Raw genomic sequence first — 19,454 nt, 5'->3', positions numbered from 1 at the left:
TTGTCTAAACGCTTTTCGAAAAAGAAAAAAAGGGTTGGCTAAACTAGTGAATGCAGTTTAAAAAGTACTCACAGAAGACCTTGACTCATTGTTTGCAACTGACCCTTTTTCAAATGTTGTTCATATTGAGGCTTCTGATGAGTTAAAAAAAAAAGGAAAAATACTAGAGTTCTCTTAAGAAGTACATGGGGTTTCTGTTGAGGTCTGGAGGGTAGCATCAGATTGCACCTCTGTCATAAGGATATGCAAATGGTAAAGGGTCTGATATAGTATAACACAATAGAGAAAAACCCTTTTTTTTTTATCCTTTTGTAGTGTTTTGACTTTTGATTATTGTTTTAAGTGAATATGTACAACAGTATAAAAGCATCTACAAGCTTTAATTATCATGCATGATGCAAACTGGCCACAAAAGAAAGAGCATGATGGACTAAACTTGGAAGCATTTTAGTGCTTTGAATCTAACACAAAATCAGTCTGTTACGATTGCTTGGAGAGTTGGAATGATATTAGAGTTCTTCAAGAATATTTGTAATGTTTGCTATTTGTTCTATATAAACTACAAGCTTATGAGAGGATTGCTGCCTTAAATCTTACCCTTACTCAAAAGCTGAGTTCAAATCCTCCTTTTTTCATATTAAAAAAAAAAAAACTTATGATAGGGGGATGTTGTCTTTTGTGAGTCTTTATGACATATTCTAAGTACAAAACATTTAGTATGAATGCTGCAAGGATTGGAAAGGAGAAAAAACAGAAAAGCTATGCAGAAAACTCTAGTTTTTTTTTTCCCAGCTTCATTTACTTGCTAATATATTTTTACAAATTTGCTACGCAAGCTCAGAACAGTAGCTAGGCACAGGATTATTTGTTAGTCATTACATAAGCCATTCACTAGATGCATAGCTATCATAATTTGACAATAAGCTAGCTATCCTTAATATAGAATAATCACACATAGTCTTAGGGTTAATAGCATGAACTGATGTCGTTTTCAATGCAAGCCCTATTTCAACATTCCTCCGTAGGAATTGCTTTGCAAGCCCCTAGCATCAATTTAAGGTCTTCAAACCTCTCCTTTGGTGATGCCTTGGTGAAGATATCTGCTACTTGCTTATTTGAATTGCAGTAGCTGAATTTGACTTCATTCATTTTTTTTGCTTCTCGAATGATATGAAACTTTACATTAATGTGCTTGGTTCTACCATGATATACAGGATTCTTAGCAATAGCAATTGATAATTTGCTATCCAAGAACAATTTAGTTGCTTCTTGTTGATGAAACAATTTTCTAAGCTAAACAATTTGGTTTACTGCAGCTACAACAATAACATATTTTGCTTTAACGGTAAATTAAGCTACCACTTCTTGCATTCTAGTATTCTAGCTAAATGCAACACCTCCTAAGAAGAACATATAACCAGAGGTACTTTTGAAATCTCTGGCATCTCCAGTATAATCTCTCTCACTGTAACCATATAATTCACTTCATTCAAGTGTTTGAAGTGTAAGCCGAAGTCAAGAGTGCCTTGCAAGTATCTCAGAATCCTCTTTGCAGTTGAAAGGTGCTGAACAGTAGGACTTTGCATAAATCTTAAGAGATAACTAATTGAGAACATTATATCAGGCTTTGATCCACATGCATAAAGTAGACTACCAATTAAGGTTTTGTAGATAGAAGGATCAGTGAGTTTAGGAGAGTTAGCATCATTGAATTTATTATTTATAACCATTGGAGTTCCAACTGATTTGCACTTCTCCATATTGAACATTTTCAAAATAATATAGTTTTTTTGATAAAAGTAAATGCCCTAGTCATACTAATCAATTTATAATCCCAAGCAGTACTTTTTTCTTCCCAAATTAGTCATCTCAAACTCAATCTTCATGGCCACCTTGAATTGAGTTATGAGTTTTCTTTCAAGACCTATAACAAATAGGTCATTTACATACAAGAAAATCATTAACTTTACTTGATACCTTTAAGACATAAAAGTTTGGTATGAGGGAAGTGAGAGCATATTCTCTATATCGTGCTCAATTAAATTACATTGCAATCACATTATAATTAATGGATGTAATGTGATTGTAGTCAAAAACCAATAAAATCTGATTGCATTGCAGTCTGTAATTATTAATAACATTTTTACCTTTCAACTTTATTACTTTGTTAAAAACATTTTGCAATGTTATAATTTGTTTTTTTAAATATATATTTCGAGAGATGTGTTTTTATTATTTTCAGTAGTTATGGTGATTGTCAATAAAATTTATATTATCTTTTAAAGAAAAAAATTAAAATAAAATATATAATATAAAAAATTATATTAAGAAATGAAAATAAAATATACAAGATTATAATAAGAAATGAAAATAAACTATTTAACATTAAAAATATATTTAAGAGATAATATTATATAAAATTAACAATAAAAAATACAAGTATATTAAACTTGCATTTTAATAAATAAGGGTAATCTTAGAAATTAACATTATATTCATAGCAAAATACTTGTAAATCAAACGTTGCAATATTATCTACCCTGCATTTTAATCATTATTTTGCTTTTATAGCAAACACTGTAATATTATCTTCCCTGCAATCACATTGTTTGCAATCATATTATTTGTAATCATATTGCATTGTGAAGTACCAAACGTCATCTAAATATAGGTTTACTTACACTCCTACAAAACCTTTTTGACTCCAAATAACTGTCCATCTTGCTATACCAGGCTTTAGAGGCTTATTTAAGACCATATAAGGCCTTATGCAGCTTGTAGGCCTTGTTGACCCTATCATTGACTTTCAACCCTTCAGGTAATTCAACATAATATCTTCCTATAGAAAGTCATTCAAGAATGGTGACTTGCTATCAAGATGATGAACCAACTATTGCAAATAAAAGTCTAACTGTCTCAAATCTAGCCACTAGTGCAAATGTATCAGTAAAATCAATTCCTAGTTGTTGAGCATAACCTTTCACAACCAACCTGGTCTTATGCTTGTTGATTGAACCATCAACATTGAACTTGGTTTTAAAAATCCATTTGGTGCCAATGACATTCATAGAATCTGTTCAAACAACCAAGGACCAAGTTTTGTTCTTGTTGATCACGCTTAGCTCCTCTTTCATTGCAGCCTACCAATGCATTAGGTCTTTAACTTCAGCATAAGTTGTAAGGTTTGTAATGGCCATATTGCATTTGTTATACATGCTTTTGAGTGTCTTGGTACCTCTGACAGCAACTTTAGTATCTTCAGGATCTTTATTAGGTTTTTGAACCACTTTTGGTAATGTCCTTGGACCAAGCAACTTGTCATTAGTAGTCTCAATAACTTTAGATTTCCAATTCCACTATGCCTGCAAATCAAAATTTATGTCTTTGGCCACTTGAACTTTCTTATACTTCAAATTAAATACTCTGTATCCTTTTGCTTGTAAACTGTATCCCAAGAACACTCCTACCTCAACCTTTGGTTTCAACTTAGACCATTTTGCCTTGGGCACATGAATGTAGCAGATGCTACCAACTATTCTGAGATGTTCCACTACTGGTTTGACATGGTGACAAACTTCAAAAGGAGTCATTTTGTTCAATGCCTTTGTTGGACGTATGTTTTACAAATAAACTGCAGTGTTGACAGCTTTTGCCTAAAAATACTTAAGCATTGATTTTCCAAATGAGAAGCACTTAACCATGTTTAACACTGTCCTATTCTTCCTTGCATAAGTTCCATTTTGTTGGGGAGAATAGGCAATGGTAAACTAATGCTTGATGCTTGCAGCAATTAAATATTCATCAAACTCAACAGAGGAATACTCTCCACCATTATCTTTTCTATAATTCTTAATTGAAGTTCATCATAAGCATTGAACTTCTTAAATACTGAAAACACATTAGATTTAAGCTTGATGAAATAAATCCAAGTCATCCTAGTGTAGTCATCAATGAACAATACAAAGTACTTATTGCCATTGAGTGATTCAACATCCATTGGACCACAACCATTAGAATGCACAGGTTCAAGCCTTTCTAACGTTCTCTTGGTGCTTTTCAAAGGAAATGGGAACCTTGTTTGTCTCCCCAATTAACAAACTTCACATATTTTTGAATGAATCTATATAAGGGGCATTTTTGTCACTAAATTTTCAAAATTTAACAATTTCATTATTGAGTAGCTACAGTATACAATCCTTCTACGCCATAGCTCAAACACATTATAGCCAACTTTCTCAACTACATTCAAATTCACATTGCTACCAATTCAACGCAAGATATTTGTTATCATGCTCATTGTCATAAGCTGTCTACCAGAAGGCTCAAGTGTAGTACATGCTTTGTTCTCGAACAACAAGATATAATTATTTTCAAGAATTTGGCCAACACAAAGTAACTTTTGACATGCTTGAGGCGTTAGGAACACATTTTGCTGCCTCATAGTCACTGTTTCTCTCTTGCGTACATATATTTGGTCCTTAATAATGTGGCAAAGAACTAATACCATAACCAGTAAATGGAGGAGTCAGGGGAGACAGATAACTCACCATATCATGTTGGTGCATATATATGTTGTCATAATTAGCTATCATATTGTTATTGTTGTGCCCGTCCTGCATGTAAGTGTTCATATGTGCAGATGGATTATTGTGGTGGTACCCACGCTGCAAGTTGGTTTTGAACATGGATGGTAGATGATTATATTCATAAGTTGGCAACCTGGATGGAACCTCATGAAACATACCAAATTCTTGTCCTCGTAAGCCAACAAAACCAGCACGATTGCCTCCAAAACCTGCAGGATCCATCATGGATATCATATATCCATTGTTGGCAAACGTGTCTTCATCCTCTCGTCCCATGTGCATACTGTGCAAATTTGTTTTTTCTATCAAATTCTGACCTACCTCTCCTGTCATGGAGTGCTTGCCAATGTTGTAGTTGAGATAGTTTCCAAGATCATCTTCAACTTCATAGCCAAAGGTACTTTCATGCTCAATTTTGGAGTCAATGATACCATCCCTTAGATATTGCATTTGGTTTTTGTTCTTATCATCTTTTATGAATTTGAGGTGGCTACTTGGGGACCAAAACTCTGCATGTTTACCAGATTTGATCAACTTCTTGATCAATGTAGTTGGATCAACTTTTCCTGTTACGTTGACCACTTGGTGTTCCTCATCTATGTGAACCGAAAAAACCCCTGAATCCAAAACAAGAACCAAAAGACATCTCAGTTAACCAGTGAAACAGTAATTACTATAACAAAACAGCATAGAAATAACAACAATCAATCAATGACAATAATGAAAAGATGAAAAAAAAGTCGGATAATGTGTAATAAGCACCTTCAATTTTCAGGAGGAGTTTCTTCACCCTTTTTTTGCACCCTTCACAGTTAATGTTTACTTTGAGCACATATGTCTGTTTAAAAAAGGGAAGGTAAAAGCTTTAGTGAATGGCCATCAGAAGGCAATAATAAAGAAAGAAAACGAGGAAAAAAGTGGAAAGAGAAGAAACCTCAATCTTTTCGAGCTCCAAGCCAGTTCTTAACATTCTCGACAGTGTTCCTACCAAAGGAGAATGCCAAGTTTGTCTACTCTTGTTTTCTATTTCTGTGGTATTCTGTTTCCCTTTTCTGCACCAAACTTGTGAAGATTTGTTTGCCTATAAAGCCATGATTCCCACAGAAAATAGTGTGACAGAGCATGGTCCGTAGCAGAGAAAGAATGGTTCGAACTGAAAAAATGTGATTTGACTTGGCTCACAGAATTGACACCTTTTGACAGCCGCAGGCAGAGTCCATGTGCACCATTTTCTCGTGAGTTTTGGCCTGGTTCAGGGCTAGGCAGCTGCCATATATGTTTATAATGCATTTGAGTTGTTTCTTGGTTTCATGGTGTGCTCATATATTTGAGTGACAATGTTCAATGTTTTGTACTGGGTAGTAAAGGACTCTTGTTCAGACACTAGCCACCTGGTGCTAACCAAAACTGACTACAAAAAGCATTGTAAAATAAAGTCCAAGCAAGCTTTAGGCTTAGATTTTTATTCAATTATAAGGTTATGATACTTTAAAATCTGACAAAATAATCAAGAATTGCATGCAGAATCTTTTGGCTGATTTTCGTGAAATGCATGACAATGAAAAGTTGAAACCAAATCATTCTGTTAGACCTCTGACCAAAGCCAATCTCATTCTGTTAGCAGCATTTGTTGGTTTCAATTTGGATTATGACCCTTTTGGTCTTTATTTACTCAAATCTGAAAAGAGATTCTTTTGTTTACTCAAGTCGATTTCTCAAAGATTTTTTATAAAAGAGGAGATACAAAGAAGAAAACAACCTAACAAATAGATTTTGAGAGAATAAAATATGGTAACAATTTTATAAAGTATCAAAACTAATAGTAACTGATTTTACTCAGATTAGATTATAATAGATTACATTACCTGATTTTATTTATAGTCCCTTGACTCTTAAAAAATTGAGCATAAAACGACTCCAAAATCAAGTTCTAATTCAATTATTAATATATTAAAATGGGTTTTTTTTTATTCACATTAAAAAAAATCCTTCTCCACCGCTATAAATACAGGTTGATAGGTATTTTTTATCCCAAAAGCCTTGTCACCATGAAGACCTTAGTAATTTTGTTGCTGCTGTCACTCACTTTGTTTAGCACTGCTTTGCATGCAAATGCCGAGGCATTGTCCGATCTTAAGACACAGCGGTTGGACACCGGAGGCTTGAGCAGGGAGACTTTTCCGGGGGGTTTTGTGTTCGGGACGGCCACATCGGCATATCAAGTTGAAGGAATGGCTAGCAAGGAGGGTAGAGGACGTAGCATATGGGATGTCTTTGTCAATATTCCAGGTTAAATGAAATGATTTTGGGTCTTTTTGAATAAGACTTTAAATGCTAATGCTAAAAGAAGGGATGTGATATATGCAACAGGAAATATTGTAGGTAATGCTACAGGTGAAGTTTCTGTGGATCAGTATCACCGTTATAAGGTATGGCTTTTTCCTTTTACCAATGCTAGCCAGCACTTTACTTTACCTTGTAAGAAAAGCAACCCCTTTTTCTATTAATTCAAAGGCTTGTATTCCAAGCAATCAGATCTAGGTAGGTATATGGACGATCACCATGTTCTATCTGCCTCATCTCTGCATCATATGTGAGAGTTGGGACTACTCACAAGATTCTAATACCGTTTTCTACTGTTCCTGATGCTTGCAGGAAGATGTTAATCTGATGCATATGTTGAACTTTGATGCCTACCGGTTTTCGATCTCATGGCCCAGAATTTTTCCAAGTACATACACCATCTACCATGTCTATATCTACCTTCGATTGAATTGATAACATTTTGTATACACATTCCAATTTTTGACTAATTGTTGCTCATATTTATTGATTTATGTAGATGGGACAGGAAAGGTAAACTGGAAGGGAGTTGCCTACTACAATAGATTGATCAATTCCTTGCTTGAGAAAGGTATTAATTTCAATACCATAGACTATTGGTTGAGCATAACAGAAATTGATGTGTCTACCACTACCTTAGACTCCAAGGTTTTCGATGGCTAATGAAGATACCGAAATTTTGAATTGAAAAATAATAGCAGTATTCTAGCTATACTTTTGTAAACTGGATGAAATATTTATCTATGTAGGAATTACCCCATATGCGAATTTGTACCACTACGATCTCCCACTTGCACTTCAGGAGAAATATGGAGGTTTGCTGGGTGACCAAGTTGTGTAAGTACAGAGACAACTTCTCTTTGTTACGTGAAAGAGGCTATCACTTTAGAAATTTATCTAAACTGTAAAATAAATTCACATTGATTTGTAAAGGTGTTTAAATCTTGCAGGAAAGATTTTGCTGATTACGCAGATTTCTGTTTCAAGGCATTTGGTGATCGAGTAAAGAATTGGATGACATTCAATGAACCAAGGGTGATTGCTGCTCTGGGATTTGACAATGGCATCAATCCTCCTTCTAGATGTTCAAAACCATTTGGAAATTGTACTGCTGGAGACTCTGCAACCGAGCCTTATATTGCAGCACATAATTTGATTTTAAGTCATGCTGAAGCCACTAAAAGATATCGCGAAAAATATCAAGTAGTGATCATTCTGAAGTTCTCAATTAATTGGTTTTCGAATCTATTGGTTCTTTGATAATTTAATACTTATTTGAATGATTTTGATTTGCTTCTTTCAGACTAAACAGAAGGGAAGAATTGGAATCCTCTTGGACTTTGTTTGGTATGAGCCTCTGACAAGAGCAAAGGCTGACAACTATGCAGCACAAAGAGCAAGAGACTTCCACATCGGATGGTAAAATTCCTGAACACTTACTATGAAATGCAACTGTCTTTATGTTCTTCTTGTCTTGTGAAGATTCAAACAGGAGTCATCATAAAGTAAAATGAATGAAACATCAATACATCCAGAGCCCCAAAATAGATCTGCCTACTAATCTAAGGAGGGCATGTTTGTGAATTCTATTTTGCAGGTTCTTGCACCCCCTTGTATATGGAGAATATCCAAAAACAATGCAAAATATTGTAGGAGAAAGGCTTCCAAAGTTCAGCAAAAGTGATGTCGAGACCGTGAAAAACTCCTTTGATTTTATTGGTGTCAACCAGTACACCTCTTTCTACATGTATGACCCGCATCAGCCTAAGCCCAATGTGACTGGTTACCAACAGGATTGGGATGTTGGGTTTGCTTGTAAGTCCTCTGATCATATCTTCCTGTCTCGTTGACCAAAAATATGGAACTTACCTGTTTGTGTTTGCAATTAACAGTTGAACGGCGGGGAGAGCCAATTGGTCGTCGGGTAATATTTTAGCATCATTGACTTTGCGAAAACTAATCAAAAATAGGAAAAAAAAAAATTTCTTTAATATTTGACATGCAATGTTCAATCAAATTGTTACGGAAAATCCTAGCAAAAGAAGTGTTAATATTAATGCACCAAGAAAATTGCAGGCTCAGTCTGGATGGCTGTACCAAGTTCCATGGGGTCTATACAAAGCTGTCACATACGTTAAAGAGCGTTATGGAAACCCCAATGTAATTCTCGCAGAAAATGGTAAGGCAGAAAAAACTCTTCCTGATCATTGTAAATTAACCAAGGTTTAAATCTCAATTTAATTTGTTGTATTAATGGCAGGAATGGATAACCCTGGCAATGTCACATTTCCTGAAGCATTGTTCGACAGAGAAAGAGTAAATTACTATAGAAGCTACTTGAAAGAATTGAAGAGAGCTATGGATGATGGAGCCAATGTGACTGGCTACTTTGCTTGGTCCTTGCTTGACAACTTTGAATGGCTTTTGGGTTATAGCTCTAGATTTGGCTTGGTTTACGTTGATTTCGAAACTCTCAAGAGGTACCCAAAGATGTCAGCTTATTGGTTCAAACAAATGCTGGAGAGAAAGCAGCAGTAGGATCAGGTTAACTTGTTAGGTTTTTCAGGTCTTTTCCATGATCGTGTTTTCATCTTTTCTATCCTTTATCTAAAATGATTACTGTGTTTTAGAGTTTCTGCAATAATATTATTTTGTGAGCCAAGTTCTAAGTCTGTGCAATACCGCCTATGAAAATTCGCACTCATGCATTCGTGGATAAAACTCAAGACACTGTACAATGGTAACTCTTATGAAGCCTTCTTATTGCCTTTGAAGGAAGGCCTCGTTGATAATTAATGAGCGAGAATAATAATAGAAAATCTGCTAACTAAAGCGAAGAAAATATATATGATATCATACTCCTGAAACCAAGGAATGTTCGGTATATGGAAGATTCAGACGAAAGCATTGTCATCGATGAGCTTTGCCAATGTTCAAGGGAACTCATCCTCCCTAGAAATTGTGAAATATAATATTGAGGATCGTGGTGCGAGGCACCATGCACATCCACCCTTTGCATAGCATTTTATTTTATATGTAAATCAGCATTTAAATTTTTTAAATTGATTTTTAAATAATCGATTTCAAATTCTCTTTCTTTAAATAAACAAAATATAAAATATATAGTTAATATTCGATTTCTCTTATTACACTACAAATGTCAAGTAGTATTCATCAATATTTAAGTACTACAAATTATTTATGAAAATATAGTATTCTCAAAGCATAAAAGGAAAAAAAAAAGTATTCAAGAGAGTAAAGTATCACATGCATAGAAATCAAGGGACGCTAAATAATTTTATACAATGTAAATTATCCTGGATCAAAACATAAAAAATAAATAAATTATCATTGATTATTTTCAACAATTAATATTTGGAGAATCAGAATAGAAATAAAAATTATAAGATTTATGATAGATAAAGGACATACATCATTCTGATTTAATGTTCAAATGATGAACTCATACAATCAATTCTCTAATTCTATGAAGCTATTTATTATAAAATAAAAACAAACCAAATTCAAGAGTAAATTAAAATTATAACCAAGTTAAAATGCGAAAGACACCCAAATAAAATATGTATTTCTACCACTGCAACCTAGAGTAGTTGTAAAATATCTAAAAAATTATGGATTGAATTATTTAAAAGTTAAAGAAAGAAAAACTTTCTCATTACATAAATTAAGTTTTCGTTTTATTGATATTTTTAATATATATATACATATATAATGAATAAAAAAGAAAGTGAATTGAAAACAAAAAATTAAGAATAGAAAGTAAATAGTAAAATACCCAGTTGATCACTAATTTTTAAAAAACTTTTATCTTGGTTACTCAATTTTGAAAAATCATGTCTTTATCAGGAATATATTTTCAAAATTAACATTTTAGATTATTGTGTATATGACAAATCAATTGACCTTGACCGTGTGGTTTGTCCATGTCAATTCATCTACCACGTGCTAAGGTTAATTGAATTGACATGCATAATGCTATATGATGGATGAGTTGGCACGAATATGTGTACGTAATCAAAATCAATTGACATCAATTGATGCGTTAGAAAGTCAAGTTTCCAATGGCTAAGTGACCAAAACGTAAACGTTAGCTTCCATAAATGTTGATAACCCACACATGACCTTGAGTAAGCGACCAAAGCATAAGCTCAAAAGTTTTAAGTGACGAGGAACCTATCCAATAATAAATATTAAAAATATTAGTCCGACAAAAACTAAGAGAATTAACTAAAAATTTAAGCCGAAGTCATGTTCTTGGTGCAATGAAAGCCTGGGGTATTACAACTGTTTGTGACTAGGAAAGTTAACCCAAGAGTTTAATGCCCAAGTGAACGTTACCAGTGCAATGAGAGCTTGGGGTATTAAAATTATTTGTAAGAGTTGGTCTAGTAAGTAATAACCTTTATCCAATGACTAGAAAGCGTTAAATGTCACAAACGAATGTAGAAATTTATCACATATTTATTAAGATATAACTTAATAACTTTATATAATCCTGCATTAAGAATGCTGAAAAAAGAGCTAAATTTGGCAGTAATACGAAACGAGCGCCATATGCACCTGGCCAACCCTACAAATAAACTAAAAATACTTTCGGGTACATTTGACTAAGTTAAAAGTGATGTTGAAGGGTGATTCAGATGCCATAAAAGTGTGTTTATCCACCACCTTAACAAAGAGAATCATGATGCTACCCTCTTAAGACTCGCTTGGCTCATCCAACATCTCAACCACAGGAGCATACTGCACAAGTGAAAGAATGGTGAGAGACAAAGAGAGTGAAAGAGGGCTTGGATCTTATGCAAATCACTTAAATACACCGACCTCATCATCCTCTTCAAAATAGATTCCATCAACCGCACTTTTCTGCTGGAACTCCCATCCTAGCCTGTTCTCAAGCAGCTCTTCTAATTTCCTTGCCTGCAAGTGCTCAAACACTCAAGTCAGGATTTCCACCTCGCATAATTTCCTACAGCTGAAATTCAAATAAGAAAATGCAGGGGAATGGACAAGAATTGACAATACTCATACTCCAATACACACTACTTAGTAATACAGATCGTCTTTATTGGTAATTAGCTTGAATTTATCATGGATGCCACAACAGCTAAAGCTTAGATCTTCAAATTTCAGATGTGGGATAAGGCATGTCATGCACAAATGAAAATTTCAGGTGATCGTAATATAACAGTTATAATTATTTAAAGTTGCAAGAGAAATAGAACATGAATAATAAACCTAGCCCAGACAATTTGTCAAGAGAAGGGAGAGAGTGTGTGGAAGACACGGGTGAAGTGAGAAACTCTTTCCTAGTTGTAACATGTTTTGGCAACACCAGATCAATAACTATGGAAATCTTTTCTCCTTTACCAATGAAAAACTACATGAAAAGAGCCAAGCTTAGTACACATACCCATGACAGAAGATCTCCATCAACAACTGAAGCATCTTGCATCAATGAAAAGAAATCCTGTCATTCCATCATCCACCCACAAATCAGTTTGTTTCGTTTAGAGCAGGCTAATGTTGCTGAACAATGGTTGCTTTAATCTTTGAGTGAAACAAGGTCAAAATAAAACAGAAAAGTCACATGCTCCAATCGCTAAAAGCAATGCCAGAATTTGACAGACAGATGCAGGTTTCAATTATCTCATGGCAACATAATCATGCTAATAATCAGTCAGAACAACCATGCACCTACAAATCATGTAAACTACCTTGCAAAGGTGGTGCAGAAAGCTATCAGAAGAAAACCATGAATCATCTAATAATGCTGATGTCCCTGCCTCCGCAATACTGCTATCTTTCTGAAGTCCACATTTCAGTTGATAGTAAATGACCTTAATGAACTGTCACAAGCCATTCTCACGTCAGATATTAACATTAAAATATAAACATCAATACAGGAAAAAGCCGAAATACGTTATTGACAGACATTTGATACAAACTGAAAGAGAGAAAAATATAGCTCCAAATCAGTATGCATAAAATTGCATGGAATAGCAAATTTTCTTCACTACGGTATTACCATAGTGGACGGAACTACACTTGTTAGGACAAATTTGCGCAAGAGAAGGACCCCAGACAAAGAGACAATCAATTCAAGAAAATTACCTTTGAAAACAGCTGACTCCTTGTACGGAAAGGCTGCAAAAAATATAAAATGGCAAAGTGAAGGACAAAGCAAAAAATAACAAATGTGTTGGCTACTAACTCACATTAAGTAATTTAACAATGACAACAAAAAGTTGGATATACATGAAGGAAACTGCAAGCCTTTTGAAAAATGGAGCCAATAAAACATTTATGCAGGAGACGAAGCATAATTAGTGATTAGCATGGATTTATTTGGATGTCCAAGAGCACACCTAGGATACCTTAAAAATAAAATTGTTCAAGATCAAGCATCAAATATTACTATAGTTTCTTGTTCAAGTTAGTATTTCCTTTATGTTGCAGCTTCATGTCAGGGAGTTAACTCCACTCCTTATCAGGCATTGGCTGTCTATTCAGAATGTTAAAAGTTCAATAAATCAGGATAATAAACTCAGAAGACCTGATTAGTCAGTTTACTTCTTATTCAGTAAATCTCCCCATTGTTGATAGAAGATCAGTTAACTTAACCTTTGATATTAGATGTTATTACATGAGTAACTTACTCTTCAATAGACATCAAGTGGCTTATTCTTCGTATTCTACAATATCTCAGATTTTAGTCATCCCAATGCAACAAGTAGCATTTTTTTAAAGCCAGGTCATATGCAGAGGCTGAATTGATGAGATAAAAATTTATATTACACCAGAGTAAGCAAGGATAAAAGCCTTAATATTCAAATGTATTTAAGCCCCTTTTCGCTATTATGCTTTAACACTGTAATGCATTCAACTCTTCAGGTTTGCAGTCAGTTGTATGACAAGTTTTATGAGAAGAGTGCTACTGGCACATCTAGGAAGCATCAAAATACTTTCTGCCTAATCGAGAACCAAGAAAACCATCACTATCAATCACTAATGATAATAATAGTTAGATGGATGAAGATGACATAGTTATATAGGGAAGAAAAGAGAAAAGACAAACCAGAAGCAACTAACAACATTTTGCACTTTTTCCCCCTACCCCTTTTAGGTGATAAATGGGTGAATTACAAAAACACCCCTGACTATATCTTGAAAAGCCACTAACCCCTCTCTTATTTGAAAATACCCCTTTACCCCCCTTGGCCTTCCCAGTTAGTCAAATCGTTACCTCTTTTAGACTCCACAACAACATCATCCATAAATACCAGGTCTATATTTTTTTGACAAAAATGTCCGTTTTCTTCCCTAAGCATTGTTTAGATCTTTTTCCTTTTAATTTTTGTTTTCTTTTCCCTCTGTACTGCTTCTTTGATTCTTTCCGGATAGCTTTCAATCTCTAGTAATGGAGTCAAACTGGCATCGAATCTTTAATGGAATCCTTAATTGAAAGGAGAACTTGATTTAATTAAGCAAACAACAAATAAACAAAAGTAGCATCTGGAGTTTCAAGACATCAAACACATTTGATGCTACAACATAGATTTTGATTTTCAAATACAAGGCCTCCAATATCAATCTACAAAAATCAATTCCAAGAAAATTAAAATTTAACTCAGTGAAATGAAGCCCCTATCAACCACCCAACCATCATTCCTTGCAATACATACAATGAAATCAACCCACAAAAATCAAACCCCTGAAAAAAAATTTAACTCAATCATCTTCACCAACAAATTATGACGAATTTCAAAAGATTATAAACATTTTAAATGTATTTTTTAAAAAATAAATTGAAAGGAAAGAAGGGAATAATGGCAAGGGAAATGAGAGACTAAGTGGAATACCAGTAATGGAGTCCACTAAGCACTAATTTAAAACAGGCCCATTCCTTACATTTTCTGAGATAGAGAGAGAATGACAACTCATACTGAAACAAAAGGAGAAAGGAAGGGGAAGAGGAGGAAATAGAGAGAAGGAGAGCTCAATATTCGGGAAAAAACATGAGAAAGAAAAAAGGCAAGAGGAGGAAAGAGGATGGCCGGCATACAAAGCCATCAAAGACTATGGAGAAACAGTAAATGATAGGAAACAAGAGTCAAGAAAGACACTTTTGTCTGCAAATGTGACCTGGCATTTTTTAGATGATGCGGCTGTAGGGTCTGAAATAGATTACAGTCTGCCCAACAGAGTTAGAAGTCACAGGATAAAGGGACATTTTGAAACAAGAGGGGGGTTAGTGATAGAATGCCACACCGATAGGGTATATATCAACCATTTATAAAGGGTCAATTTAAAATTAATATAACAGTAAAAAACCACATTTTTAAATACAAGAGTTCAGAAATGAAGCAAAATTGCAAGATAAAAAGCTACTTACAGCCTGAGTACAGCCAAACAGAAGGCTGACCAAAGATTTCCATTGAATGAAAGCTTCAAGTGATTGCCCCATCTGCATGATTTTTATATGTTAAAAAATCAAACGATAACAAATCTTAAGTGAAAATGTCATGTTATTCAGTTCATACCAAAAATGCTATAAATGCAAATTGCAGCTCCCCAAGAAGTGAGTCTTCAGAGCCGCCATAATCCTTCACCAGTAAGGTTTCTAACAGTTCTGTCTGAATGGAGAAGCAAACATTTATATCTACATGTTATTATGTTTTGAAGCCTTTAAAGCATAATATTTAACATAATATTTAGCCATACTTGCCTTGTCAAGATTCAAAGAAGTAAGTTGGCCACTTTCAATTCCTTTGCGCTTTACGATATGTGGAATTGGTGTGTAGTAGCATCCTCTTCTCTGAGATTTCTCACCAGGTGTGGAGAACTTACTATTCCTCAAATGCTCATCTAAAGCTCTCTCCATGGCATTCTTAGGAGTATTTTTCAGCATCCCAGATTCATATGTGACTGTAATTTCTCCTCCAATGGGTTCTGCGCATTGGATGTATCACGTTGGATCATGCTAAGCTCACTATCATCAAAGCATATATTATATTCCTAAACCCATCAAAAGTCCTTAAATCACTGAAAATCGACAATGTAACATGGAACTCATAACATAGACCAGAATCAGATAAATACTGAACTCTTAGGCAACAACAAGTCAAAAACCCCAATCAGCTAGATACTGAACTCTTAGGCAGTCACAAGTCAAACACCCCATTTCAATGACACTCAATCAAGAAATTTCATGAGTCACAAGAATTTTCCTTTGAGGAGCCATTTTTTAGTGCAAGAATAACAAACTGGCATACTAGGTTCAAGTCTCTATCACTCTATTGAAAAAAGTTAATAAAGTTAATTGGTCTCTTAAGAACTATTTTGCACACTGCTAGATATTGAATAATCTTCCCATTGAAAATTTTGTTTTAAATGCGCTGTCTACTAGTGCACATGTTTCCAAAGTTAATCTATATACACACTGTATATGCCCCAGTTTAAACCAAGAAAAATGATTGAAATTATCACAGAAATTTAAGCTAACCAAGAAGGTGTTAAAAGCATGAACTTGAAGAAGAAACATCCTAGCATCAGTGCCAAACATGTGGTAAACCAAAGGCTGTATCCAAATAGGAGAAACCTAATCGTTCAATGGTGCTTTTTGTGATGTAATTAGACAATCTCTTCCAATCTGCATAATGGCTTAGATCATAAGGACCAACATGCTTGTCAAACTCCAAATTTCTAACTGCTCGACTGTATCTCTCTTCCTAAAAACAGAAATAAAGAAAAAATAATTATATTCATTATAAAAGGAAAAACAACAAGTTGCTCTTAATATTTAACTTAATATCATCTCAATTCAAATCCTCAGAAATCATAAGCATTTCTCTGCAGAGAAGTATTTCAAACAAACGAATACTTAAGCAAATCATAAGCAAATATTTAATCTAGTAAGAACTAAAACATCAGCATCAGCACCAGCACCACAACAACAACAAACAAAGCATCTTCCCACTACATGGGGCAAACTATCAGGATCATATTGTGCCAGTGCGCCCCATATAAGACCATATTCCTCCAGGTGCTCAGTAAAAACTCATAGCTTTGTCAAAATTTCAAGACAAGCATTGACCTTAGAATATCTCACAGCACTAACATAGGATTGCAGAAATCAATTTTCCAAATCTCAAGTCCAGTTTTCAAATTCAAAAAGCTAAAGAAATTAGGGACAAGAATCTAGCAATTAAGAAAAAGGATCAGATTGTTTATTTAAGTTCCAGCAAAACTCCTAGATCCACTTAATAGAATGTCTCAGATTATGAGCATATGTGCTTGAAGTGTGCATTGACCAACAACGTTTTCGCTTAATTGTCAGAATACATGAACAGGCAGAACCTGAGGAACTTAAAGCAGAGCAAAGAGAATACGTGAGCAAACTTGATAGAACAGTTCAAAAATCATTATGTTTTGTTTCTAAGATGCATTTATCCTGAACTATTTAGCAGGCTAGCAGATTGTGAAAGAGGTGCCATATGAGAATGACAAACATTCCCTCATATTTTTAAGGCTTGAATTTCCATATCATAGAGTACTTTAATCATTAGTCTACTATGATATTAATTTGCACATGCATCATCAACAACGATATAAGAAACACACTTAATAAGAATTCAAACCTCTTCTTCCGATACTTTAAATAAGCATTCCTCTTGTGGATTCCACCTACGAACAACCACCTGCCAATAATAGCATATACTCATTCAACTCAAGTCTTGCTCCCAGTCTTTGAGATGAATCAACAAGTTTTTCTGTTTACTGGAGTTCATGGGCTTGCCAGATTCCATGAGGAACAAGCAAATGCCCAAACTAAAACTCTTAACCAATGCACTTTTTTACTCAGCAATGCCAATACAGAACAATGCCGTAAAATTCAACTCTTGTAATTTAGATAATATAAGCACCCATAAATATCACCATTAGGATAAATAAATGATGACAATTATTCCGAACGATACCACAGCAGCATACAATCCATATCATACATCAATAAACATATAGGCATTATAAAAACTTTTCTTTTTTTCAACTTTTTGTATTGCAATACAAGCACTATCATGCCCAGCACTTCTTTTCTGGTAATCTCTCTAAATATTAGAACCGTTAGTGGTTTTAATGATTGGCAACTTCCATTTTAATATAATACTATAATAATGCCACTACGCAATGAAAATTTTTAGCAAAAATGAATAAAGAAATTCAAACCTGAGAGCGGCCAGCATCCATAAAGAAGCCTATAATTGGTGAGAACTCTTTGCCATCTCTGCATATCAATTAATAAAAAGAAATGATATTGACAACGCTAGAACCCAAAAACACTTGTTATTTCATGAATCCTGCACAACCCGGATAATTGAGCCAAGATACTAAAATTACTCACTAACACTATTGCAAATACCAGCTTTAATTATCAACTTAATGTTTTCTTATATTTGAGCTCAAACCAAGAGTATAACAAAGCATCATTCAATGAACTTTTTAACCTTGTAGAAGAGCTGTAAAAGACGAAATGAACGCCCGGAGGAATCATTTTAATTCCTTTAAAAGCGGGCCCCACGTAGAACGCCTGCAAACGAGAAAAGAAAATAGAATTTAAAACCGAATTACTTAAAATTTGATTTTCTATTTCCATTCTTTCTTACAGTTTCTCGAGAAACAAACAGAGTTTGGCAATTTGTAACGTACCTGAGTGTCCATACCAATAAGAGTGTATTGAGGAACGTCTAAAAGGAGAAGTGTTGCTCCGCTCTTCACTGCCTCCAATGCCTTCTCTGGCTCCATTATTTCCGCTCTTCTTCTTTCGACTTCTTTTTTTTAATTACTATTATTTTGGATTGAAGCAAGTCAGCGAAGAAGGAAAGGTTTTGGACTTTCTTTTTTTTTTTTTTTTTCTTTTGGAGCTTATAAGGCCCCTCTGTAAAATCCAGAACCCTGTTGAAATGAAGGTTGAAGGAGGGCTAGAGGCTGACGTGGCAGTTGGTAGGGCAGGTTTGGGCTTTTTCGGGTCAGGGTCTGGACTTTCAAGATTGGGTTTGCGTTGAGTTCGTTGGTATGTCATGGATATCATTTAAATAAGCGGTCCGTTTAGAGATTATTAGCAAGAGTTTTTCTTTACTTAATTAGTATATTTTTAAATTAAAAATAAGATAAATAGTATCCGAATTTATTTAACTTTTCATTGAATTTAATGAGATTTGAAATAAAATAATACATTAATTATATAAGAAAGAAGCTAGAAAATATAGACAGGCCAAGCTTGAACTTGATATACAAAACTGAAGGCCAACTTTAGTAGGCTTGTAATTTCTTTAGGCAGTAAATAAATAATAATAAGAAGAAGAAGAAGAGAATTGGAGAAACATTCATGTTAAACGTTACCTCCCCAGTGCTTTGCTTGCCTTCCGTCAGCACCGTAACATGTTTACATGTCAAAATGAGGAGCCATGCAGAACAAATAGTTGAACATATAACAGGATATACAGC

General features: G+C 34.4%; 4 protein-coding genes across 4 annotated transcripts; 2 read left to right on the top strand and 2 right to left on the bottom strand.

The window, feature by feature from the left end:
- Window positions 1-4,478: 4,478 nt before the first annotated feature.
- Window positions 4,479-5,941, bottom strand: LOC110425999 (uncharacterized). Its single transcript, XM_021441086.1, has 3 exons — window positions 5,521-5,941; window positions 5,349-5,424; window positions 4,479-5,203 (listed from the first exon to the last, which is right to left on the bottom strand). The coding sequence occupies exons 1-3, from the start codon at window positions 5,554-5,556 to the stop codon at window positions 4,479-4,481; spliced, it is 837 nt and encodes a 278-aa protein (XP_021296761.1). The 5' UTR covers window positions 5,557-5,941.
- Window positions 5,942-6,634: 693 nt separating this feature from the next.
- LOC149526574 (beta-glucosidase 44-like) lies at window positions 6,635-7,935 on the top strand. Its single transcript, XM_089785215.1, has 6 exons — window positions 6,635-6,875; window positions 6,957-7,015; window positions 7,242-7,317; window positions 7,429-7,500; window positions 7,679-7,744; window positions 7,880-7,935. The coding sequence occupies exons 1-6, from the start codon at window positions 6,635-6,637 to the stop codon at window positions 7,933-7,935; spliced, it is 570 nt and encodes a 189-aa protein (XP_089641341.1).
- LOC110425828 (beta-glucosidase 44-like) lies at window positions 7,909-9,586 on the top strand. The gene is made up of 6 exons (XM_021440874.2): window positions 7,909-8,132; window positions 8,233-8,348; window positions 8,527-8,744; window positions 8,822-8,853; window positions 9,006-9,108; window positions 9,190-9,586. The coding sequence occupies exons 1-6, from the start codon at window positions 7,944-7,946 to the stop codon at window positions 9,465-9,467; spliced, it is 936 nt and encodes a 311-aa protein (XP_021296549.2). The 5' UTR covers window positions 7,909-7,943; the 3' UTR covers window positions 9,468-9,586.
- Window positions 9,587-11,391: 1,805 nt separating this feature from the next.
- Window positions 11,392-18,900, bottom strand: LOC110426065 (AAR2 protein family). Its single transcript, XM_089785166.1, has 13 exons — window positions 18,657-18,900; window positions 18,455-18,537; window positions 18,177-18,234; window positions 17,591-17,650; window positions 16,552-16,681; window positions 15,675-15,902; window positions 15,494-15,582; window positions 15,346-15,417; window positions 13,065-13,097; window positions 12,668-12,799; window positions 12,364-12,420; window positions 11,775-11,870; window positions 11,392-11,693 (listed from the first exon to the last, which is right to left on the bottom strand). The coding sequence occupies exons 1-13, from the start codon at window positions 18,750-18,752 to the stop codon at window positions 11,649-11,651; spliced, it is 1,179 nt and encodes a 392-aa protein (XP_089641292.1). The 5' UTR covers window positions 18,753-18,900; the 3' UTR covers window positions 11,392-11,648.
- Between the last annotated feature and the right edge of the window lie 554 nt (window positions 18,901-19,454).

This window comes from Theobroma umbraticum, unplaced genomic scaffold, assembly GCF_002168275.2.
Source record: "Theobroma umbraticum cultivar Fairchild unplaced genomic scaffold, ASM216827v3 scaffold_12.1, whole genome shotgun sequence".
Classification (NCBI taxonomy): Eukaryota; Viridiplantae; Streptophyta; class Magnoliopsida; order Malvales; family Malvaceae; genus Theobroma; species Theobroma umbraticum.
The sequence above is the reverse complement of the archived record's forward strand: the minus strand, read 5'-3'. Positions and strand labels throughout refer to the sequence as shown.